The 26855-nt window shown below is 35.1% G+C and overlaps 1 protein-coding gene across 1 annotated transcript; it reads left to right on the top strand.

The window, feature by feature from the left end:
- Window positions 1-5572: 5572 nt before the first annotated feature.
- Window positions 5573-26456, top strand: LOC122019019. Its single transcript, XM_042576533.1, has 13 exons — window positions 5573-6068; window positions 8541-8712; window positions 8792-9009; window positions 11531-11594; window positions 13324-13396; window positions 14351-14428; window positions 16962-17119; window positions 19414-19582; window positions 21012-21474; window positions 21689-22063; window positions 24020-24223; window positions 25448-25581; window positions 25799-26456. The coding sequence occupies exons 1-13, from the start codon at window positions 5694-5696 to the stop codon at window positions 25983-25985; spliced, it is 2670 nt and encodes an 889-aa protein (XP_042432467.1). The 5' UTR covers window positions 5573-5693; the 3' UTR covers window positions 25986-26456.
- The last annotated feature ends 399 nt before the right edge of the window (window positions 26457-26855 follow it).

Here is a 26855-nt window from a genome sequence, read left to right as displayed (position 1 = left end):
AATAATGGTGGTGGCGATTCACATGCTCGTGGTCAGAATTTTAGAGCTCGTGGGTGTGGTGGCTGTGGAAATTACCAAGGTCGTGGTAAAGGTAATTTCCAATTTCAGCAAAGAGATAATCATAGCAATTCCAATTATAGTCTACAATTTAAAAAACGTGAGGTACATTGTTATAATTGTGGAAAGTTTGGTCATTATAAAAAGGATTGTTAGAGTGGAATGGTTGAGAATAAAAATGGGCATGCTCAAATTGCTGAAACTAGTGATGATAACCATGAAACAATTTTATTTTCTGCTGGTGTTACTGAGGAAAATAAAAATTTTGTTTAGTATCTTGATTCTGGCTGTAGTAATCATATGTGTGGAAAAAGGAGAATTTTTTTGATCTTGACGAATTTTTTCGAAGGACTGTGAAGTTTGGTAATAATCAAGTTATTCCCGTGATGGGTAAAGGTAGTATTCCCATTACTTTGAAAAATGGGAAGAAGAGTTCCATTGGTGGTGTTTATTATGTGCCTAATCTTCATCATAATTTGTTGAGTCTTGGTCAATTGCAAGAGAAGAATTATGATCTTAATTTTAGACGTGGTGTTTGTACAATTCGTGATGAACGATTGGGGCTAATAGCTAAGGTAGATATGAACAATTGTCGGTTGTTTTCTATTACTCTTAGTTATGATGATTTGTCTTGTTATAGCACTACTGGCTTCAATAAGACATGGTTGTGGGATATGAGATTTGGACACTTTCATTTTGGAGGTCTAAAGTTTATTGCTAGAAATAATGTGGTGTCTGAATTACCATTACTTGGTTTTACCACTAGTCATTGTGAAGCATGTATTTTGGGGAAGAAGCACAGGGATTCCTTTCCAACTTCAAGACAACCATTAGAGCTCATACACTCAAATTTGTGTTCAGTTGAGGTTCCTTCTCGTGGAGGTAACAAATTTTTCATTACTTTCATTGATGATTTTAGTCGGAAGACATGGGTGTATTTTTTGAAATATAAATTTGATGCTTGTGAAGTCTTCAAGAGTTTTAAGTCTTATGTTGAGAAGCAAAGCAGTTATATGATTAAGACTTTGAGGACTGACAGAGGCATTGAATATACAGTATGTGATGATTTTTTGGCTAACTATGGAATCAAGCATCAAATGACAGCCAGGTACACTCCTCAGCAGAATGGTGGTGCGGAGATGAAGAATCATACTGTGACGGATATGGTGAGATCTATGATGAAAGCAAAGAGTATGCCAAAGGAGTTTTGGGTTGAAGCTATTTCTTGTGTTGTTCATGTTTTGAATCGGAGTCCATCAAGGAGTATTCGAAAAAACACTCCTTATGAGTTGTGGTTAGGTAAGAAGCCAAATATCTCTCATCTTAAGGTATTTGGTTGTTTTGCTTATGCCCATGTCTCAAATGTAATCCGGAAGAAGTTAGATGATAAAGCAGAGAAATGCATCTTTATTAGCTATAGTAGTGAAACAAAGGGGTACAAGTTGTTCAATCCAGACACTGGGAAGATAATCATTATTAGGGATGTGACTTTTGATGAGAAAGGAGTATGGGATTGGAAAAAAGAAGAGCTTGAGTCACCACAACCACCGGCGCCGATGTATATGGATGGAGTTGATGAGAGAGGAGTAAACTCAACAATCATTTCGTGATTCTTCTATTTCTGGTAGTCGTCCGCGAAGGAAATCACAATTACCTGCTCGTTTGAATGACTATGCTGTTGGAGATACTATTGACCATCTCACTGACGAAGATGTTGTGAATTTTGCTTTGTTTGCAGATTGTGATCCTGTTGACTTTAAAGATGTTATTGCTTATGATCGTTGGGTGAAAGCAATGCATGAAGAAATTCATGCCATTGAGAAGAATAACACTTGGGAGCTCACAAAACTTCCAAGTGGGAAGAAGCCCATAGGTGTCAAATGGGTTTATAAGACTAAGTACAAGCCCAGTGGAGAAGTTGATAGATACAAGGCAGGGTTGGTAGTGAAAGGCTACAAGCAGAAACCTGGCATTGATTATTTTGAGGTATTTGCTCTTGTTGCTCATCTTGATACTATTCATATGGTGATTTCTCTTGCTGCTCAAAATTGTTGGAATATATTTCAAATGGATGTAAAGTCTGCCTTTCTGAATGGAGTACTTGAAGAAGAAGTGTATGTGGAGCAACCTCCTAGATTTCTTTAAAAAGGACAAGAAGATATGGTGTATAGGTTGAAGAGAGCTTTGTATGGGTTGAAACAAGCTCCAAGAGTGTGGTACACGCACATTGACACCTTCTTTGTTGAAAGTGATTTTCAAAGGTGTACGTATGAGCATACTTTATATGTGAAGTCCTCTTCAGCTGGTGATGTTCTTATTGTTTGCCTATATGTTGATGATTTGATTTACACTGGGAATAATCAAAAGATGATGGCAAACTTTAGGGATGCAATGATTAGATAGTTTGAGATGATGGATTTGGGTCTCATGTCATATTTTCTTGGGATTGAAGTTACACAATCAGATTGTGGTATCTTTATTTCTCAAAGAAAGTATGCGGGTGATATCTTGAAGAAATTTAAGATGGATAGTGCTAATTCGATTATGACTCCGGCTGAAGAAAGGTTGAGGTTGACTAAAGATGGCAATGATGGTGTTGTGAATTCTATCTATTTTAAGAGCTTGGTTGGGAGTTTAAGGTATTTGACGTCAACAAGGCTTGCCATCAATTTTAGGGTTGGACTTATTAGCAGATTTATGGAGAATCCTCGACAGTCACACTTACGGAAACCAAGAGGATCTTGAGGTGCATCAAAGGCACTTAAGGAGATGATATTTTGTATGCAAAAGGTGAGCTTGTTGAACTTCTTGGATACACTAATAGTGATTGGGCTGGTGATACAGTTGAGAGAAAGAGCACTTCTGGATATGCTTTTTTCATTGGTTCTGGTGTGTTTTTTTGGAGTTCAAAGAAACAACCAGTTATTGCTTTGTCGACAGCTGAGGCGGAGTACATTGCGGCATCAAAATGTGCTACACAAGCAGTTTGGTTAAGGAGGATGCATGGATTTCTTCAACATAAGCAAGATGACTCGACCATGGTATTTTGCGATAACAAATCATGCTATTGAGTTGACTAAGAATCCAGTTTTTCATGATTGCAGTAAACACATTGATATCAAGTACCACTTCATTCGTGACTTGGTTCGTGAGAATGAGATTGCAGTTAACTATTGCAAGAGTGAAGATCAAGTGACAAATATTTTTACCAAGGGATTGAAGATGGAGACTTTTATGAAATTGAAGAAAATGCTTGGCATGGAGAATGTTGCAAACTTAGTTTAAGGAAGGCTATATTGAAAAAAATAAACTAAGTTTTGATCATTTTTGATAATTTCCTATTTGTATTAGGTTAACTTTTTATTTAGTTTTTGGGTAAAATAGGTCATATAAATATTTGATATTACCGTCATATTTTTATGAGAGAGGGAGAAAAAGATAACTTTTTCGACTGGTTCCTTTTCTTAGTTTTACAAGTCTTGTAATTATTTTTTTTGAAAGATATATATCCTTATTTCTGATATTCATAATCTATATTGGCTGCAATTTACCTCTTTCAATGATCCCAAGTTTCCATTAGCTTCATTCTTCTAAATTTAATTTTTTGGGTTATTCTCAGTTGAATTCTACACTTCCACCTCTACAACCTAACAACAATGACAGATCTAGCCACGTGTGACCTTTACTATCCTCCGCATCAATAGTAATATTTTCTTAATTGCAGGGAGTGCTACCATCTTGATCGCTGCAGTCGCCGCCAAGTAGTCCTTGGAGAACGTCGTGCCCGTTAACAATGTATCTCCTCGCCAGCGCATCCTACGGCCCGCCGTTGAACTACTTCTGGTCTGACAGCAGCATCCCCATCCACACCACTAGTTCCTGATAGTACCCCGCTATCAAAATGGTGTGGCGTCTCTCCGTCGAGCGGCGCGGTAGGTTGTCCTGCGAAGGGCGGCAGGTGGTGTTGATGTTGGGGTCGTTGTAGTTGGACCACCACGCTTCGTCGATAATGTGGGCCATGAGAGGTAGGGCTGTAAGCCGAGCCGAACCGAGCTTTGGGGTGTTCAAGCTTGATAAGATAACCGAGTCGAGCCGAGCCGAGCTTAAAATGAACCAAACTTTTGTAATGAGTGTTTAAGCTTGGCTTGGTTTACTTTTTATGAACTTGAGTTTGTTTGAAGCTGGACTTGAGCTTGGTTCATTTAGATGTTATCTAGCTCTCAATTCAAGCTTGGTTTGAGCTTGGTTCGAGCTTAACTTAAGCTTGGTTTGAGCTTGGTTCGTTTAGATATTATCAAGCTCTAAATTCAAGTTTGTTTGATTGGTTACTAAGATTGATAATTTAAATTTATTTATTTATTTTATTATTTATTTAACATATTGAAAAGAGTTTTATTAATAAATATGGTTCGTGAACATTGTTCATGAACATTGTTCACGAACGTTGTTCATGAACGTTAACGAGCTGAACACATATGTGTTTAAGTTTGTTTGTTTAGCTTAACAAGCTGTCCAAACTTGTTTGTTTAATTAATTTTATGTATATTGAACGAACATAAACAAACTTTTACCAAGTCGAACATCAAATTTATTCACGAACGCTTGGTTCATTTACAGTCCTACTGAGAGGGTCATACAATCCACATGCCGACCCACCAAGAAGCATATAAAATCACAACCGTTCAATTAATTACTATCCAAATATGCTATATACATGTTAGGCTCCGTTTGGTATATATGATAGGATAGATTTATATTTTTAAAAAGTTTTAAATCAAGCGTTTGGTAGAATTGATTAGGGATAGAATTATGGATGATAGGATTCATAATACTATAACCTCAAGAGGGATTATTTATCCTACCTTTAAGGCTATGTTTACTCTAGAGTGTGGATGAGGAAAAGAAAGGAATCAACGATAGAAAGTTATCTTTGGAGGAAGAGAAAAGAAAGGGTGAAGAAATCTTTTCCTTTGCACACTTGTTTACCTTGATAAAGGAAAGTGAATACTTGTGATGTAATTTTATAAATAAAAAAGGGTGCATGCGTCATATTTTTTGGTACATAGCGTAATTTTATGAGTTAAAAAGGCTACATGCGTCATTTTTTTTATATATGGTGTAATTTTGTGAATGCAAAAGGGGTACATGCGTCATTTTTTTTTCCATCCACTGCTTTCCATCCGATTTTGATGTGATCGATTTTGGTTCCAAAATTATCCGTTGATGGATTACGTTACTTTTCCTTCGAAAAATTTTAATGAAGTAAACGACGAAAATTTTTCCACCGTGAAAACTTTTTCTTAATTTTATTTTCCACTCTCTCAAGTAAACAGAGTCTTATTGTATAATTTAATCACGTAAAAATTAGTAAAATTCAAAATTCGACGGATTTAATCTGACCGTTCGCACCATGCCCCTTTGGCTTTCACAGTTCACTTAAACATGTTTTTTCCGCATCCTCTCGCATTTTAATCTGACCGTTCGCATAGGACAGATGATGGGTTCTACTATTTTCAAACCTTGGCTTCGCCGCAAGCCTTTATCGCCTCTTATCCGTTCTTGGCTGCTCGCTAACTACACCCTTTCTCGGTAAGCCCATCGAGAGCAAGGCTGGTCGGAGTAGGAATAGATCGTCGATGGCGCTTCCGCTCCCGCTTCCCTCTACTCTCTCATTTCCTTGCCTACCGGCCTTTTCCGCTCCAGGCAATGCGCGGGCCATCCGCCTCCACGCCCTCCGGACAACCGAAAGGAAATACCGAAAGAAGAAGAAACAACCGAGGGACGACGACCCCAATTCGCCTTCCTATTCCTCTGGTCTGTCCGCGTCGACCGCGGAGAAGGGCCTGAGATTCGCCTTCATGGAGGAGCTCATGGAGCGCGCCAGGAACCGCGACTCCTCTGGCGTGGCGGATGTCATCTACGATATGGTCGCTGCTGGACTCAGCCCCGGCCCGCGTTCTTTCCATGGGCTCGTTGTCTCGCACTCCCTTTCCGGGGACGAGGAGGGCGCGGTACGTTGTATTTGTCTGCTTTTGGAATTTTCTTGTGAAGCGGAGGAAAGAAAGTTATTTTGAGGTTGTTAGAGTGCCTCAGGCAGAAACTTTTGGGGAATAAAGTATCTCACTGGCCATTATTTGGTGGATAACCAGTAAATTTGAGATTGGAATTTAGGAATAATTATGAATCTTGAATTCTGTAGAAATCTATCCGGGAATATGAAAATTTGATTGATTAATTTGACTCAAACGCTGCTAATTCTTGTTTCTATGTTCATATGATGGTTAAAATACAAGGCCTCATCTAGATGAGGCAGGTACCTTGGAGAAGACTACTAGATGAATCCCCTATATAAAGATTATAAAGGGCATATGTTGGCAATATGTGGTTGATCCGTTAAGGACCACACACACTCTCGTAAACACACATCTAAAATGTGATCTATCTAAGAGAGTTGGGATAAAGACAGCTTATAAAGAAGTTTTGTACATTAACTAGCAATCCATATAATATGCATCTTGTTTGTTTATTTGGATGAAATTTGTTAATAAATTCAAATTTAACTTGTATATGGCTTAAGTTTTAAGAAGTTAGGGATGCATTTATACTTCATAATCCTCATGCAACCATAAGTGGATGCAATGTGATATCACTCAATGAAAATTTATGTGCCTGCATTAGGAGCTTAAGTGGAGCTGGAGATTTGTTAAAACAATACCTGTATTATCATTTTATTTGTTACTAAATCTCTGAACTAATTGCGTTCTATTTTTCATTCAATTCATATGGAAGTTTGACGAAAAGCACTTATTATTATCATAGTGGGAGAAAAGAGCTTCGTCTAGAAATCAGTTTAGATTGGCAAGAAATGAATTACGATCAATGCAAGACTATCCTTGCAGAAGTCCATTAATGATGACTCTAGTCAGTCATTAGCCAAGTGCACATGCAAATAATAAGGGGAGAGAAAACAATTACTTGACTTTGAATGCATGAGGCCTTGATGGTGGATACTTTGTAATTTCTACTTGTGATCTTGAGATGATATAAGCACTTGAGAGGATGGTACTTTGAAGTTTGAACATCCAACAACAAACTCATACACGACTTATGTTACCTCTACAACTATAAGTAACCAACATGGGTGTTGGTATGGATCTTGGTATTCAAAATAATATTTTTTTAGAAGTTTTTACACATGGCGAGTGCTCGTATTTGTGTTTAACTCGAAGTGTTTGTGTGAACATGTCAGGTGTCCTACACCAATACGTGAGGGGTAGATGAAGAGTCTAGTATCACATTATTACATTGAATATGCATGTGAATGCTTTAGCATTTTTTCTATTTATTTTTAGAACAACAATGAGTTAGAGATCAATAAGCATAATATCTGTCCTGTTGGACATAAAATTAAAGATAGATAATATACAATAGCAAGAATTTTTCTGGTGTTTAAAATAAGAAAAACGTATCAATTAAATATAAAATGATAAGGGTTTAATTAAATGCATTATAGAACATGTCAAGAAAATTTTGCACAATATCTTAATATGTGTTCCTATAGGAAAATAAACTACATTGCAATATCTGAAGTATAAAACATGCAATAACTGCTACATTTAAGTTCTTGATTGTTTTGTGAATCATGGCATCTTTATTTAGGGAGTACTCATAATTATTAATAGAAATTAATTATATGTTATTTTAAGTTTAAATATAACAACTATAGTTAGTATTTCTTACATTGTTTTTAGTGAATTTTTCATAAACTTTAAAAAGAATCAGATGCATGGAGATCCTCCAAGTTTGTTGAACACGCAGGTGGCAAACAATTTCAATCAATGTCATCTATATGTATATTTAAGTTTAAACATATTTGATTTGCTTTTTTGTATATGTTTATATAATTTTATGCATGTCTTTTATCTTTTTCATTTGTTAAAAGTAACATATATTTGCATAATTACTATCACAGCTATATGATCCACTTGATCCTGTCAATATTTAGCTCAGTATGGTTGAGTTAATTGCTAATTCTACCCTAAACTTGGGAGTATTGGAGTTACCCAATACCAAAGTTCTCAAGCAATTTAGGCACAAAATTCTAAGATGTAACACATCCAGTCATTCTTCCAACCATTACTAAGATGTCCTTTAGAATGTTAGCTAGCATGCTATACGCCGTACACAGAACCTGATCAACATACACCATCTGACCCTTAATAAAATACAATATCAGTAAATCTAGTCATGCTTGTCCAAGAACAATCACATTGCAGAGATTGATAAGAACACTGTTTTCTTATATTTTTATTTATATTCTCTCTATAGTTGATGTCACCTCTTTATTCATCATTTTCCACTCTTGATGACATTTTTTCTGATAAATCATTTCTAGATGATATATACTTTGGTTTCTCACTGTTCGTCTATGTTGGTCTCACTTTACAACATTCTCATTCTAGACTAAATTGCAAATCATGCAGATGCAGTCATTTAGAAGAGAGCTAAGTGCAGGCTTACGCCCTTTGCCTGAAACTTTTATTGCTTTAATTCGTTTGTTTGGATCCAAAGGTCAGGCAACCAGGGGCTTAGAAATTCTGGCTGCAATGGAGAAGTTTAAGTATGATATCCGGAAAGCTTGGCTTGTTATTGTTGGTAGGATAGCATAGTTTGATTTGTTAGCTATATTCTCTTGTTTTATAGTTACCAATTACATTTTTTTAAAAAAATTTAGAGGAGCTCATTCATAACCACCATCTAGAAGATGCCAATAAGGTATTTCTTAAAGGTGCACAAGCCGGGTTGCGTGCCACTGATGAAATTTATGATCTTTTAATTGAAGAAGACTGCAAAGCTGGGGACCATTCAAATGCTTTAACTATTGCATATGAGATGGAGGCTGCAGGAAGAATGGCAACAACTTTTCATTTCAACTGTCTTCTTAGTGTGCAGGTAGTGATAAATTTCTAATGCTACATATTTGTTTTCTGTATGAGCAATGCTAATTACATACTTTTGTTTTGATATGCAGTCCCTCTTAAACTTTGAGGTTCAGATGTCTTGCATATTAGAGTTTGTCTCCTTCTGACCCCAATTTAAACTTTGTCCATCAATGAGGTTTAACTTGATCAGTTATTTTCTATTAATAGAGCTCATGAGCTAATTATATAAAGTACTCTTCGCATGGAATTGAAGATTTTATGTACTTACAATCTATCTCCAATTCGGAGACTAATTGAATCTAAACATCGAAGACTTGAAAACCTGTAACAATCGTTAAGTGGTTGATCCAAGGTTTTAAAAAATCTGTATAGACAATTAGTAGCAGTGTCGAGTATAAGACATGCAGTATGTGAAGACATATGCAAGTTGGGATATATTCATTTCATATTACTATTATCAACCTCATAAACAACAAGTCATGGGGCCTAACTAATCAACTTGTATAGATTGTGCTGCTACATGTATCTTATTGCTAATGAACTTATACTAGGCGATTTCACTAGTAAATCCTAGATATTCTAGAACACTTTAATTATATAAAATAAATACTTCTTTGTTTTCCTTTTACCCCTCACACTTTCAATTCAAATTTATGTAACTTGCCTTATTATAGAATGTAGTTGTAGTCTTTGGACACAATCATAATATCTTTATATATTTTCTCTCAAATCATCATCTTTTCTGAATACATCTAATTACCCTTGTAAAGTTGTTTTTGTGATTAATCTGCTAATAATCTCACACATTCATCTTTGTTTTTTTTTTTTTTAAATTTCAATGACAATATTTTGCATGTTATTTTCTAGTTGTCCAAAACTTTAACCCACAAAGCAACTGCAAAAAATTGTCCTTTTACTGTAAGGGCATGCGAGGAAAAGCTCTTCTCCATTTTACCCCCTCTATCATATTAATGATATCTTTGTTAATCTCTTTGTTGAGGACAGACCAAAAAATTATTGAAACTCATACATGAGCTTCCTCCTATGTATTCATCTTAATTACTCCTCTAATTTCTTATTGTTGAAATTTCTTTTAGCTTTAATTTGACTTAACTTAGAATCCTTAATTTCTCAATGCAATTCAAGCTTCAGGTTTATTCTATATGCACTCTCCTTAATTAGGTCTACAAATAACCAATTGATTTGAAATTTACATTATCACCCAGCATGGTAAATAATAACATATTTTGACATATGTGACTATGCACTCTACAATACACGGAACCGAAATATAACAATGCATGCCAATCTACTGAAGCAATGTGTAATAGTATTGAGAAATCATTAGAGTAAGTCTTTTGTTTATTTATTAGTTATTTATTTATTTATTATTATTATTTTATTATTATTTTTTATTTATGTATTACCTAAAACTGGTTTAATTAGGATTAGATTGGACATGATTGAAATTTAACAATCTAGGGATAAATTAACCTCATATAACTACCATATGAGAGGCTTCTGTTTTTTTTTCCCTCTTAAAAATTCTTCCAACTGCATGACACATGCAGTAAGCAATCGCAGATGTGGCTGTCTATGAGGTCCAAAATGTATATTGATAAAATGCATATTATATTTCTAACAATGCGTGTTAATCAACATAGGCGATCTACATCTTTACATACACAACTAATTGTTAAGCTATGCAATCAATGTAATAGAAATACCCAATCAATGAACCTAAGAAATTCATATGCATTTTGGAAAGACACAAACACATACAAGCATATGAGATTTAGGCTGCTGCATAAGTTGCCCCCTTCTGAAAATTAATATGCAGCAGTGTAATCCACTTTTTAAAACATAAACATTTTTTAATTTGTTTTCTTGGTCACTAACTCTTGATCTTCAGAGCCCGTCTAGTTATTCCTTGTATTCTACTGATTTATCTTTGGGAATATTTTGTTGAGAGCGGTAGTGTGTGTTATTATGTTGAAGTTGGCGTTCTTATGGTTGGAAACAACCATGTATGGTTTTTCTACAAAATTCAATTGCTAGTTTGATGAATATGTTGAAAATTCAGGTAATCGTCTTGTTTGATAAAATAAATAAATGATCATTTTGCTTAGTTAAAGTTTGAGTAGGTTGACAACTAAACTTTATTTGCTGATCTGAGATGACCTTTGGGTGTTTGACAGAGTATGTTTAATAATCTATCTATATGCAATCCTAGATATGCAGAATAATCTATCTATATGCAACTTAAGTTTTCGTATGTCTCCTTAGTTCATGATTGCATTTGCCACACAAGTCCTGGAGACAATATCTACAATTATATACAAGTATAATGGCTATTAGATGTGAACCTTCTTATCCAATCACTTGCATAATGAAGTGGATTTGGGTGTAATTTCCTGCTACATGGTATGATGGAAACTACGATCTTTCTCCTTAGAAACAAATTTCACTTTCTGTTGTTTTTATGAACATGCTTCTGTAGAAACTGTAGTTACCTTGGCATTCTGATGCAGGCAAATTGTGGAATTCCAGAAATAGCTTTTTCAACATTTGAAAATATGGAATATGGGGGTGAAGGTGCAGATCGTATTCTAATGTAAATTTATTTTTTTCATTTAGATGATGCTCTTTAGGTTATTAGATTCCCTGGGTTATTTTGATTAGATGCATGCAGGAGATGCTTCATCTTTTTTGTGCCACAAATTGTAAATGATCTTTTATCTGTCTTTTGTTGGACACAAAACTCAGGGACATTAGAAACCTATCATTTAGGTGAAGATTTTATGGATAAAGCTGTTTGTCTCTGCTAATATTTTGTCATGTTTAAATTGACATATACATTTCTTTGGTTACTTTTTTTTTAATCCTTTAAGTCTTTAAGTGAGCATCTTGATTGTGCTATCTGTAACATGTTAATGGATTCTGAATCTTGAAAAAAAAAGTATATGTTACCCAGATTCTTGTTTTGTCTATGCCATAATGGCAGGAATTGAAATACCATTCCATACCGAGCAACATGGACAGTTTTTACCATTCTGATTGCGGAGCTCGCGTGTTGTGCCCCAGAAGGTGGGTCATTGGTGTCCAGGGATGCCTTTGGCATCGCCAGAAGTGTCGCAGGATGCTTTTGGCGGAGTTGGAAGCATCACGTGATGCTTTTGGCGGCGCCGAAAGCATCCCAAGACGTGCAACGCCGTTAGAGGACATTTCGAGTGTTCCTATTCCTTGAAGAAAATTAAAATTATATTTAATTAATTAAAACAATTCCCAACTTAAGTGTGATACTTCGAAGAGGCTTTCATAAACCTTAATTAAATTATCCCAATATATATATATATATATATATATATATATTAATATTTTTTATTTATTTTTTACTGTTTGATTGATATTCTGATATTTTTTTACTATTTTAAATATATATTATTTAAATTAATAATTAATTGAATTATATAATTATTATATACACAATACTATCTTTATATTATTTTATATAATTATGATTATTTAATCTAGAGATTCAATGTTTCCATCTGATTCACACCACTCCTTTTGGTATTAGTAAGCTAACATATTATGATATGTCAATTTTATTTCGAGTTATTGATAGATCAATTTTCTTTAAAGAAAATTATATTTAATTATTTTTTTAACAATATTAAATTGTTCGATAATGGATAACTTATATAAAATCAATATACAACTTATTTTTAAATTATACACCATAAACATATTTATCTAATAATTACTATATATAAATAAAAAAAATACCGAAACCTCGGCATGGGTCGAGATTTTAAACCTTGCATAATGGTATTCACTATGGCTATTCATGGCATGTTAGAAAGTGCATGGTTTTATATTGATACGGATCGTTGGTCAGACTTCTACCAATATGTCCTGGTTCCATACATACTGACACTTGTTTTGGAGCTTATATTCACTAACATCAGTCAGCTCTTTCCATCCTTGTTTTTGTTCTGAAATGTCTATTTAATCTGAATGCCAAACTATTAATGGTTGCTTTCATAACACTTGTTTAGATTCATTAATATTTGCTGAATATTGTGTGATACTGGTGGGGCCTTGTTTAGATTCATTAATAGTTGCTGAATATTGTGTAATACTGGTGGGGCTATCATGAAGTTTGCAGTGATACTATGTGTTGTTTCCTCTTGTTAGCCATACAAATTGGTTCTAATTCTGTTGTATGCTAATCATTTTGTATGACATTAAATAAAACACGCCTTCACAAACTAATAGTTGTTCCATTTCTGCTCCTCCTGATTAGTACTTTGTTTTGTAGATTACATGAAGCCCAATACTGAGACTTATAACTGGGTGATCCAGGCATATACTAGGGCTGAGTCCTATGATAGGTAAATCTTCTGCTCGAGCATTGTATTCTTATTCATATTTGTTTTTTTTTTAAATGTTACTGTGTTTGCCACAAAAGCTGGTGTTAGACTCATATTTAAACTTTCATATGCTGCTGCTGATTGTCATATTCCTACTTAGTATCTTGGCTATGTGTTTATAGAATTGGATGATAAGGAAAATTCTGTATTTCTTAATTAATGAGAGAAGTGCTATATGCATGATAAAACCCCAACTCCAGAACTACTAACGTGGGAATAAACCCACTACAACAATAGCCCTATTAATCCATACTTCTAACACTCTTCGAAAGTCATGATTAGAGCATATTTTATTTATTTATTTAATTTATTTTTTTCTGGGATCAACGATGAGAATTTTAACTCACAATTAACCTTTTCTGTAAGGTCATATCAGTTAGTAATACTCCTGTCATTTAAATCTCATGTAAAAAGGATTGGCTTAGATTTATCTGCTTGACTGTTGTGAGTGCATTACTCCAACAGTAAGCTTAACTTCTTGTTATTTAAGTTTAGAGATTGACAAGCATCACCTTGTGGTGCATCTTATAGTGATTTGTGTGTCAGATAACTAATTGTTGTTTGCTTTTGATCTAACCAGTAGTCGCTATGTGGTATAGGACTAGAGGGGCTACTATTTCTACCAGTAAAAAACTCAGTCTATATTAATTATTGGATTCATGGGACTTATTTAAGGTTTTAATTTTCTTGAAATTTAAATGCTAATGTTATTATATCACATATTTGATTATGTTTGAGATAGGTTATGCTCCTTTTTTATTTTTGTTCAATCTGCATGTAATTGCCATCTCAGTCGTGGTTAAATTTGACACCTTCATATACAAAATTAGTATCTTGCCAAGTTCTGGGTATCAGTTATATTGCACTCTCTCTCATTTGCAGCTGATGGTTTTCTATTTTTCCATTGGATCTTAGGGTGCAGGATGTTGCTGAGTTACTTGGGATGATGGTTGAAGATCACAAGCGTTTGCAGCCAAATGTTAAAACTTATGCGTAAAGACATTGTCTCTGCTATTAGTTTCTCTTTATTTTTATTTGAAAATTCCAACTACATCTAGCCCACTTTTATTAGGTATTTCCCTTCCTGTCATTTTGATTTTATCTTAACCCCTTTAGTTAAATATTTTTCTTTTAAGGGCATGATCTCCCTATTTCTCTCTCTTTGCTTGATGAGTTTCTTCGAATTTTGTTTTTTACATATTTATACTATAAAACCCACCGATGTCGGTTCCAAGCCTGGATGATAAAGGGTGAGGGTTGCGTGTTAGGTTGTCAGCTAGTGTTGACTTTTAGGCAAATGTTCAATGAATGGATCTATAATTTTATACTATAGACATCAAATGCATGCTGTTAACAGTCTATTGTACATGTAAATCAAGCATTTGCTCTTCCAGATAGTATGCCAAAGAAGTCATGCATGGTGTTGTTTAATACAAGATTAGCTCTTCGATTTTTCTGAGCTCGTATTGTGGTTTTGCAGGATCTCAGATGAAGTTATTTAGCATCATCTTGGAGTCTTGCGTAAACCAAGCAAAGTAAACTCATTAAATTTATTTATTTTCATAGTATTGAACTTTAGGAAGCTGTGGCTTAACATTGAAGCCATTTCACAACATTAATTCATGAAATAATCATATACATCATATAGAAGAATATATTCATTTGTGTGTTGAAGATATGCTTATAATTATGTAAATATACAAGATCATAGTTGTAAGCAACAATATCCTAATACATATATTTAGGACTTGTGGTTTGATTGTACTTTCCAAATCATCCAATTTGGTATCAGAGCCATCAATCTATTGCTACAACACTAGAACCTTTTATGCCCTTAGGGTAATAGTGCATCGGCAGGACACCTTCTCAGTTTCTAGGTATCTAAGGATATGAGTCTCAGTTTTGGCGAATTAACGGATGAATTTTTTTTAATGGGCGGTTGACCTAAGAACTCTGGGTTGATGGGTCGTCCGCTGTGAGTGCTTCTCGATTTACTTTGGGGTGGCCGGTAAGAAACTTTCATGGGCCGGGCTGGTGTCTCTTAGATTAGTGGGCGTAAGCTGGATACCTGGTGCTAACTAACAAAAAACACTAGAACCTTTTATGATCCAAAATCTTAACCTTTATCTCTCTATTGCTAGAAGAAAAGAAATAATGAGCCTCATATTTATCACCTCACATTCTCCTTCACTTTATCTTTAATGTCACCTCAGTACTCTGCTTGTATTTCTTCTTTGACTTTGTTAGGACCCAATCAAAAATATTACATATCTTGGGGTGTAATTTGTAAAGTTGCTATAATGAATATAAACATGCATAGATAAAACTACCTATGATTAGGATCTCTAATAATGAATGTAGGTCGTTATTGCTGCTCTTTTATATGCAAAGTTGCTGATCATGTTGGATTGATAGGGCCAAACCATGTTAGTCGTCTTATCTTATCTCACTAGTGGGAGGTGATGTTCAATCCCTCATCCTCACGCGAGTTGTGCAATCTGTAGTATCTCTCATATATGTAGATGTCATTCTCTCTCAGTCCGTGTACAAACAGATTTTTAATCATGAGCAGGCGAAGTTGCTGTTTGTGGGATCATGAGATTGGGGATATAATTGGTATCAAGATGAGGATTCTGATATCATTAAGAAATTGATGGAGAAAATATTAGGATTTTTAATGCTCCATGTACCTTACATATGCTTATTATTCATTAATGGAAAACTACACTTTACACGATGTGTTATATGGTATTTCAGAAATAGGATTTTCATGTGTTCAATTAGGTTCTTGACAATTACAGGTTTTATTAGTTCCAATGATTAGTTGGTTTGCTTGTTGATCAACTTAGCAATTGTATTTTATTATCAGAAATTATTTTTTTTTATTATGGAGGATGAAATTCCATCAATGGTACCTGTAACATGGGGCCTAAACTCTAAATATCATTAATCTAGTTGAAAATATCATTAATCTAATACACATAGATAGGGGACGCTATGAGGGTTGGTTCTATCTACCCCATAATCTAAAGACCAAGAGTGTAAGCCCGGAGTGTGTGTGATTTTTTTTTTCAGAAATAAAATTTCTGAAAATAATGCATTCCGCCAATCCTTTTTGATGAACCTATTTTCCTTGCAGTCTCTTTTTCTTTTATTGAGATTTGTGGATTTAATTGTGTGTGTCTGTGTGTTTTTTTTTCCTTCCACTTGTAGAATTATCTTTTTATATTGGTTATTGAGCATGAACAGGAGTCTTGATGCAACGTTAAAGTTGTTGTCGTGTGACCTAGAGGTCACGAGTTAGAGTCTCGAAAACAGCCTCTTGCAAAGTAAGGTAAGGCTGCGTACAATAAACCCTTCCCCGGAACCCTGCATTGGCGGGAGTTTCGTGCACCAGCTGCCCTTTTATTGGTTATTGAGCATCTCCACAAAATTCCTTGAAATAAGATTTGATATTTTTCTTTTTTAGCTGGACTCATTGTATTTCAGTTTCTGTTGAATTGATGGATAATTACCTTTATGTTAGGTTAATGGTGGAGTGTTTTACAAAATATTGTGTTGTAAAGGAAGCAATTCGACATTTTCGAGCCCTTAAGAATATTCCTGGGGGCACAAGGGTTTTGTATAATGAAGGGAATTTTGGTGATCCATTGTCACTCTATTTGCGAGCTTTATGCTGTGAAGGTACTTGTTTGATTGACAGTACTATAACTTTTTGAAAAAATTTTTTGATAAACTTGTTAGGCTCCAAGCTCGTTTATTGAGACACGAGTTATATATGCATGGTAATTGTATTGAAATTGAAACTTCATAAAATAACCTCATCATACATTTTTCCTAGAGCTTTATGAATTCTTATTCTTGCTCATGTTACAGAAATTTTCATTTACTTAGCTATTCTTCAATACCTTTATAAATTACCTTAGTCACCCTGCAGAAAATGTCATAATCTTATTTATAGGAATTTAATGTTTGCTGATATCTTCAGCTAATGCTCCATTTGCCTACTCGAAAATAACTTGTTTGCAGAAAAACATTTCATGCGAGAAACATTTTCAAGTAAAATAGATTATTTTCTATTGTTTTGATGTGATGCTAAAATATGCCAAAACATGTTTTTTGGCTTTGGCAAAGAGGGGAAGACATTTTCCTTTTCCCCTAGTTGGGTTGGTTGGGCGGGCTGGTTAGTTAGGCTAGTTGAGCGGAGTAGGATAAGATGCTTGTCCTGGCTAACCTTGATAGACTGGCTTACCTACCCAGACTGATTCGCACTGCACAGAACCAACCAATTTGCGCAAGCACCCAACCTGCTTGACTTGATATGACCACTCAACTCACCCAGCTTGTCAACCCAACAAGATTGTGGCTCACTGGCCTTCCAGACCGAACAAGGCCACCTTCTGTGATTGGATTGTTCGACACAACCTGGTCTGATGGACCACCCAACCCACCAGACCACCAATCCAGCTAAGCGCGATTAGTTTGATAGACTACTCATCCTGCCCTACCCTACTGGACCAACCTGACTGACATGACTTATTGGACTGCCACCACCCAACCCACCAGACCACCAATCCAGCTAAGCGCGATTAGTTTGATAGACTACTCATCCTGCCCTACCCTACTGGACCAACCTGACTGACATGACTTATTGGACTGCCGACTCACTCAGCTCGCCTGAATCAACTAGACTGGCTAGTTCACCTGAACCGACTAGATTGATTAGCTTACCTAGCTCGACTGACTTGATTGGTTTGCTTGCTTTGCTCGGCGAAACCAAATTGATTAGACTGAATAATCTGATTGCCTTAATCAGCCTGTTGATCCCATCGCATGCTTAGTTGCCCAACATGTGTGACTTGTCTAACTCAACCCGCTTGACCTACCTGACTTGTCAGCTTGTTAGACTGCCTGGATATGGACGGCAAAGAGGAGTTTATTGATAGAAAATATGCAAAAGATTTTCCTGGAGAATATTTTTTATGGATCAAATAGAGCTTAAATATAATTTTTTGAGATATGAAGTTATCTAGAGAACATGTGTATCATATTTTCTTTGTAGGTGATATAACATTGGTACATTCAGGTGCGTTTTCTTTTAGGGGAGGGAAAGTGCAGGTGAGAGAAATGAGGTTAGTAAAATAAGTTTGTAGGGAAAGAAGGAAATTGATCCCCTTTCAGCTTTCTCTTGAGGTTGAGAAACCAGGAAAGAAAGTTTCCCATCTTTTGTTTGGATGGAAAGAAAATTATAAAGATAATTCTAGCTTGATTTTTGAGAAACAAAATAGATAGTGAAAAATATTTCTTTTAATTTTCTTTGATAAAGATAGCTAGCATTGAGTTATTGCTGCTCTCTGCTCAATTTGTGCTGAAGCATTGCAAGGGAAAGAGTTACCCAACTGTTTATAGAAAAGGTATAGAGATATGGGCCCTACCCTTCCTTTCCCCAGGGTCATTTCCTTTCCAGATGTTTCTGCTCAAGGAAACAGAACCTTGGGGTTTTAAATCTTAACTGGCGATAGTTGTATAAAATTGTATAATCACTTTGCTAACTCAAGGCAATTGTCATATACTAAAGTTTTGGTGGTTGTTAATTTTATGGCTTGATGATTTATCATGCAATGTTTTATTGATAATTATCTTTTTTGTTTGTGCTAGGCGAACTTCAAAAAGCATTCAAAATAAGCTAGTTATTTTTTAGTTATATGCCCTAGACCTCTGAACACTAGATTTTGTTTGGTAATTTGTTGAGAATAATTTTTTTATTTGTTTATCTGAGTATGATGTGTCCCAACTCCCAAGGGCTTGATGGGTCACAGCAATTTCCTTCTGGTTGCTTATTGTTTTACTTGCATTGATCTTGCTCTGGCATTATTTACATAAGATTGTTGCAATAATTCCAATTAGATTTTTTTCATCCACATGGAGATTATGACCACACATATTTAGTTCTAACCAATAAAGATAATTCTAACCAGGACGAGCTGTTGAGCTGCTGGAGGCTTTAGAAGCAATGGCTAAAGATAATCAACCTATTGCACCACGGGCTATGATTGTGAGCAGAAAATATCGTACACTTGTGAGCTCCTGGATAGAACCATTGCAAGAAGAAGCAGATGTGGGTTTTGAAATTGATTATATAGCCCGGTACTGCCCTCATTTTTTATTGTGGATATTGTTTTAGGTAGTAGCACAATAATTTGTCAATTTTAGCCACAATGGAATGAAAAATATATTCCTCAGTTTTTCATAAAGGCTTGTTGTTTCATTGTGTAAATTATGACATTATATCTAATTTGTAGAAGCTTTGATGTATTGAGTTTCATAATACAAACTCTGTAGTTATAACTTGATTAGTTGGCCAGACTGTTATTGAGGATAAATTTGTAAAGTTCATAGTTAGAACATATACCACAAACAAGAATACGAAAGGATAACATGGAAAATGCCCTTGATGGATAAGAGTAAAACGACCATGGGAGAAGACATGATCCATTAATCAAATGGTAGAGGGCATATCCTAGTTTTCTTCCAGTCATCTAGAATAAGAAGAAAACCTTAATTATGTTGTAATATTTGAACCAAAAAAATATCTAGACATATATTGTTGTTGGTGATATGGAAATGTAACCCATTAATTGGTCGACAATCAACAACATAATGAGATGATGGTTTCTTTTCTATCCATGCTATCTTTTGTTGATAAAATTCTAAAGGAATGATGGAGACCTGCTCAACAAATAATCATTCCATTGACTACTCTTTGGAGTATCTAAGGTAAGTGTTTTTTTCTTAGCATGCAATCTTAGCTTCTCCATAATGATTTTGCTCCTCCTCTCATAAACAAGACTGTTATCATTTGTCCAACACTGTAGTGTGAGACTCTAACAATTCACATCAATTTTCATGGCTAAATCACTATACCTTAAAGTCACATGGGGTGTACTCATGCTATTTTTCTCATGCTATGAGAACATAGCCATTTCAATTTCTCTTGATCCTAGCATGAAAATTTAAAGAAATCAAACACTTAGATTTTGCATTCAGGAAATCTGCTCATGTCTTTATAGAAGTGTCATCTATAAATTGACAAGAGATTGTAGGATGACACACAAGGACTCATGCAATTTATAGGTATTTGAATAGCTCTAACTTAAGCTCCTTCCTCTCAACTCTAATTTCAAAGGTGCTTTGGTTTATTCCAGAGATTACAATAATCAGAGGGTTTCAATTTTTTATTTTGGATATAGTGGACTGACTTGGCAACCGATCAAAGATCCTCTTAATCATATGAACTAGTATTTTGTGCCCCTGTTTAGGTGAATCCTCAAATCACCTTTAAATGAGATTCATACAAGTCCGTGCAAGAGATGAGTACAACCACATAACAGATCCCACAGTTTGTGAATTGTTGATTTGTGGAACTATCACTGTTTTGATTTGGGGATTTGAGGATGCTCTCTAATGATCTCCAGGTGTTTCAATGTAGAGTTTCATCACAATATCACATGGACAATGAACTTATATCATATTTTGAACCCCTGTTCACTCATATTGAGTTCCTTGTGATCTACAGATATGTTGCAGAAGGTGGGCTTACAGGAGAACGCAAGCGGTGGGTGCCACGAAGGGGAAAAGCACCCTTAGATCCAGATGCCCTTGGTTTTGCCTATTCAAACCCGAAAGAAACATCTTTCAAACAGTGTTGTCTTGAGGAGTGGAAGATCTACCATCGCAAGCTCCTGAAAACCTTAAAAAATGAAGGACTTTCCATTTTAGGTGATGCTTCAGAAGCTGATTATATAAGAGTGGAGGAGAGATTAAGGAAAATAATAAAAGGGCCTAACCAAAATGCTTTGAAACCAAAGGCTGCAAGTAAAATGATAGTCTCAGAACTAAAGGAAGAGCTAGATGCACAAGGTTTGCCTATAGATGGAACTAGACAGGTACTCTACCAGAGAGTGCAGAAGGCAAGAAGAATAAACCGTTCACGCGGCCGTCCACTTTGGGTACCACCTGTGGAGGAGGAAGAAGAAGAGGCAAGCAATATTTCCTCTTTTTTTTTTTTTGTAGAAAATTCCTATCATCATGTGAAACAAATCTATAAAATTGTGCTTTTTGTCTAGTACTTGTCAACTGTCATTTCTTTTCAAGAGCATATCTCTTGGTTCACACTTCATATGCCCTTTCCCTCATACGGAGAAAATGAAGTAGAGTATGATTGGATTAACATGTTTTTTCTATTCATTTCAGGTTGATGAGGAAGTGGATGAACTGATAGCGCGTATTAAACTTCAAGATGGAAACACAGAATACTGGAAGCGTCGTTTTCTTGGTGAAAGTTTGACCAATGTGCACGAGAAGGATAATTTATCAGATTCTGAAATTCTTGATGTAGTAGATGATATAGATCCTCTGGAGGATGGGACAAAAGAAGCAGAAGAAGATGAGGTAGATGAAGAGGAAGTTGTTGAACAAACAGAAAATCAAGAAGGTGATATAACTAAAGAAAAAGAAGTTGAGAGAGCCAAACCTCCTCAAATGATTGGTGTTCAATTGTTAAAGGATTCAGGAGAAACTTCTTCAGCAAAAAAATCAAGAAGGAGAGTTGCTCGAGCATCTATACAGGTTTGCCATTATATATTTTCTTTGTATATTATGATTCTTTCATCATTGTACATGTCTCAATACACACACCCAAACATATACTATAGCTCCTTGGTTTGTGATTGGCATAATCCATATTAATATACACACAGACGTGTATGGTTTCTTAGATATTTTGCTTCTTTCTGTCAAGCAAAGTCTAGTGTTTGCTAAGTTTTGTATGTTTGTATTTGAGCGAGTCCCTTGATTGTTATGGTTTCACATGGTTATATGGCATGGACATATTCTTGCATGCATGTGATGTTGACATTAAGTTCATGGTATAAAGAAATTTTAATTTTCATACTCGTTCCTATTACAGATTACATTTATTTTTACACAATGTGTAGGTTTGTCTGGGTGATTTCACATGCTTAACCACTAATGAAATGCTTGCTTTCCCCTAATAATTGTTCATCAAGATGCACTAGTAGTCACTGTAAATATTTACTCCAGAGTTTATGCTGTCTACTAATATCATTAAAAGAATATAGCTTTGAATATTTTTTGAAATCTTCTATTGTTTGCATCTTCTTTTTTTGTATCTTTTATTGCTTGCATCTTCCTGCAGGCTTTTCTATTCTTGTTTTCTGTTCTTCTTCGTGGCCTATAATTTACCCCATAAACACTCCAGAAGCATCAAAATCTTGATTTTTTTTGGCCAGCTGCATGTGACTTCATTTGCTTTGATTCTTTTGTCAATTTCATGCAAGTCAGAATAGTTTTTGATTAAACATCACAAATCTTTTAAAGGTTGTTAAAGTGATGCCTTTGAAAATCATGCTTGGTCAAGCTTGGGTTGAAATGGTATCATGAGTCATGACCATACAACAACATGAAACTAAGGTTTCACTTTTGAAATGGAAAAAAGGAAATTCTGTACTCTTTTGTATATAGCTAACAGATAACTGGTATGTAGAATGTGGATGATTGATTCTTCCTATGGATCATCTTTAATGGACTTGGTCCCCATAAATTCTTCTGTTGTTTTGATCCCTACTCTAGAGTCTAGCCATTACAAACTCAGTTTGGATTGACTTACTAGGCTAGCTATCCAATGATTTTTTTTTTATCTTGAAATTGTTTTATACCTCAAATAATGACCTCAATCAGGTAGCTGGTTAATGATTTCTAACATAGTACCTATCACTTTGATTCTTTTGTTAATTGAATGACTAGTTGCATTGCAAGCGTTTGTGATGGTACAAATTAATTGTAAATTTTGACTATTTTCTAAGGCACATTTTATGGTGCAGTTCCCTCGAACTTAATGCCTATGGTTTCTTCAATTTGCAAAGTCTTGTATATGATATTAAATGTTATCATTTTGCAAGTTGGCTTCCTCATGAATTTTTTTGCATATATATATTGATGACCAAATTTTCATAAAGTTAGGCTATTTTTAAAGGAAATTGATAAAAAAAAACATATTTCTAACACAAGTCCATTGGATTTGCATACTTAAAGGAGAAAAAAATAAAGGGAAGACCATATATGGAAATCTGGGATTGGTATCCTTCATTACTTTAATAGAAAACCCCGGATGTTCAGGTGAAGATTGACAACGGCAAGATATTTCCATTTTTATCTGGGAAGAAACAAGAGAGAGATAAAATATCCAAATGCTAAATCTGTCCATCCATTATAGTCTTCTCTCCAAGTAAACAAAAGGAATAATTTAAGGCACATTTCATCCTCTCAAGTCAATAACATGGACAAAGAATATATCAGAATCCTCATTGCTTCATTATTAATTTCTATTCCTCTTATGCTTTCTACTTCATAAACAGAGTCTAAGAGGAGTCCTTATTAAGTTTCTAACTATTATGGGCCAGATTGTTAAATTTCTATTCCTCTCAGTATGTTTCCTTTATTTTGTATAAATTTTCCTTAAACCAACTTTCATCTATTATGCAATCTCAATTTTTACTAATGTAGGATGATGATGATGAAGACTGGTTTCCAGAGGATGTAACTGAAGCATTAAAGGTCATGAGAGAGAGAAGAATTTTTGATGTGTCAGATATGTTCACAATTGCAGATGCTTGGGGTTGGTCTTGGGAGAGAGAGTTGAAAAATAAAAAGCCTCACAAATGGTCCCAAGAATGGGAAGTAGGGTTAGCAATTAAAATCATGCAAAAGGTATCTATGATCACCTCATGCAGTTTTCTGCCATTTTTTAGCTTACCGTATGTTAGTATGCACATCAGATGGCCACATGTACTTTGTCATCTCAGATATGGTCTTTCCTTGTTTTGGCTTATTATGCCTCCTTAAGTTATGTTTTGCTAGTAAAACGTCAAGGTCAGTGTTACTCTTCACACAGTCATTCCATTCCATAAGGTCAACGATGTCAGTGTTTTGGCTTAGCCTCCTTGTTTTGCTAGACTAGTTGGTTTCAAATATGGTCTTTCCTTATTTTAGCTTATTATGCCTCCTTAAGTTATGTTTTGCCAGTAAAACAACAAGGTCAGTGTTACTCTTCACACAATCATTCCATTCCATAGTCAACATGTGGAAGGTTCAAAAATGGGTCGCTAAGCAATCCCTTATATTTCTTGCTATGAAATCATATTTAGTGGCTCTTGGTTATAATCTATGCATTATTCTTTCTGTCGAGCTTCTTTATTTGCCCCATCTCTTCTATACATTTTGTTTTGCAGCTCTTGCTGTTAAGTATTAACTCTACTTTTCTAGCAAGCCGATTACTTCTTGACTTCTTTTATCTTTCTAGTTACTCAAAGTGCAAGGTATTCGGGACCTTGCATAGTTGCATTACTCGTGTGCTTGACCTAGGTACAAGAGCCTTATCACCTCTTTGATAATAGATATTTTTTAAAAATATCACATGTTTAGGCTCTCCTGCTGTTCCTTGTATGACAACCTTCAAACGTAATGAGACCAACTAGTCAACATTTTTTATGGACATTAATGGAACTAAAGATGTAACATTTTGCAAGTTTCGTTTGAATCATATTTTTTTGTTACAGTGAGATTAGAAATCTTTTTAATCTTTTCTCTTCTCCCATCACATCTTTATAGCCATCATTTACTGAATCTTTTAGAGAAGATGTTGTCACCTATTGTATCTATTTTCAAAGAAATTTGAGACGAGTAGTCTCGTGCAAAATGGTAGATAAGAATGTAAATATTTACAGCCTTCTAGAGGTAATGCAGCCAAATCATCATTAGAAGATTTTTGGCTTTTTTACGGTTCCAAACAATTCTCCTTTATAAATTTTTCTGCTCCTATTTCCCTGCCTCTGAAACAGAAAATTGTGAAATGTTATGATTGAGTACTCCTAGATTTAGAAACCATTATAAGCTCTGAACCTGCAACTGAATGTTTTATGTCATCATTTTCAGGTTATTCAGTTAGGCGGGACACCATCCATTGGCGATTGTGCCATGATTCTTCGTGCTGCTATAAAAGCTCCTCTGCCATCAGCCTTTTTAACAATCTTACAGACAACGCATAGCCTTGGCTATGCGTTCGGAAGGTAACTTGTGTTTTGCTCCATAGTTTATTGTTACAAGGATAGTATTTATTGAATTAAAGATTTTAATTTATTACCTCAAACCACACTATCTGCTACATTGGCCATTAGTTGGCCATTTTATTGTGTGTGATATATAGTTGCTTGTTCTTTTTTCTACCTGAAACGGTTAATAATGGTTTTGGACTAAAATATTTTTTCCCCCTTGCAATGGATTCAGCCCAATATACGATGAAGTTATTTTGTTGTGTCTTGATCTTGGAGAAGTGGATGCCGCCATTGCAATTGTCACAGATATGGAGACTACTGGAATCAAGGTTCCTGACCAAACCCTCGATAAAGTGCTCTCTGCTCGTCAGGGCATTGCCGAACCTACATCAGAGGAATCAGTAGATAGTAATAGCTAGTGAGATTATTGCAAGGTGGTGGATCCAACAAAAACATTTCTTCTGGAGATTTGTCAAACACCTCAAATATAGACGAGTAGCATCAGGACATGAATATTTCAGAAAAAGTTCCCATTCTTAAACAATATACTCAGAAGAATCATCTCTAGAGCAGATTGAAGCAAATCAAGGAAGTTCATTCTTTACTGCTCTTCAATTACTGCCCTTTAAGTTGCTTATCGTCAGTCATGTTCAAGCTCCTCTTAGAGTAAGACAGTATTTTGTATGCTTGTGAATGAGTTGTCAATTAGTAAGATTTTGGTGTCTTGTAATTTAAATAGGTTTACCTTGTAGTGAAGTCCAAGCTCCTCTACCCTAGACCCTTAGCACTTAGTATACAGCTTAGTTTACCGAATGCTGTTTCTTTTTGTTTCAGATTTTGAGGATCCAGCATTCAATGGAAGAATGAAGTGCCACTAGGATTATATATCATATTAATGATGGCAAATTGACACCCCACTGCCTACAGGGGGAATGCAGTAATAAAGTATTCAAAAGAAATCCTTTTAAGGTCAACTTCTATATATATATTTCGAATTCCCAATGTACCAGAAAAAAGTCTAAATTGACAATGAATACAATAATATAAATCGTTAAAAAATTCAATAAAAATATATGACCATGACGATAATATTTCATCGAGCCAATAATAATTTTTATTTGTCAAATGCTTATCATGGGCAGAGGTGAAAAAAGAGTGTAGAGTTGCCATTATCAATTGTGGATGATTGCAAATCAGCTGCTGGATATGTAAATCAACCAATGCTGTTACAAAGTTATAGAAAGGAGCGTAACAATAAGTTTTCTTGGATCATCTTCCCGATCTCCAGG

The sequence above is a fragment of the Zingiber officinale genome, chromosome 1A, assembly GCF_018446385.1.
Source record: "Zingiber officinale cultivar Zhangliang chromosome 1A, Zo_v1.1, whole genome shotgun sequence".
Classification (NCBI taxonomy): domain Eukaryota; kingdom Viridiplantae; phylum Streptophyta; class Magnoliopsida; order Zingiberales; family Zingiberaceae; genus Zingiber; species Zingiber officinale.
Note: the sequence above shows the minus strand (reverse complement) of the source record. Positions and strands in the feature narration are given on the sequence as shown.

Excerpts from the sequence above, each read along its gene's own strand:
- LOC122019019 (XM_042576533.1), top strand. The coding sequence starts at position 5,694 with ATGGCGCTTCCGCTCCCGCTTCCCTCTACTCTCTCATTTCCTTGCCTA. Across the intron at positions 9,010-11,530 it reads ACTGTCTTCTTAGTGTGCAG|GCAAATTGTGGAATTCCAGA; the intron begins GTAGTGATAAAT and ends ATTCTGATGCAG. Across the intron at positions 24,224-25,447 it reads CAATTAAAATCATGCAAAAG|GTTATTCAGTTAGGCGGGAC; the intron begins GTATCTATGATC and ends CATCATTTTCAG.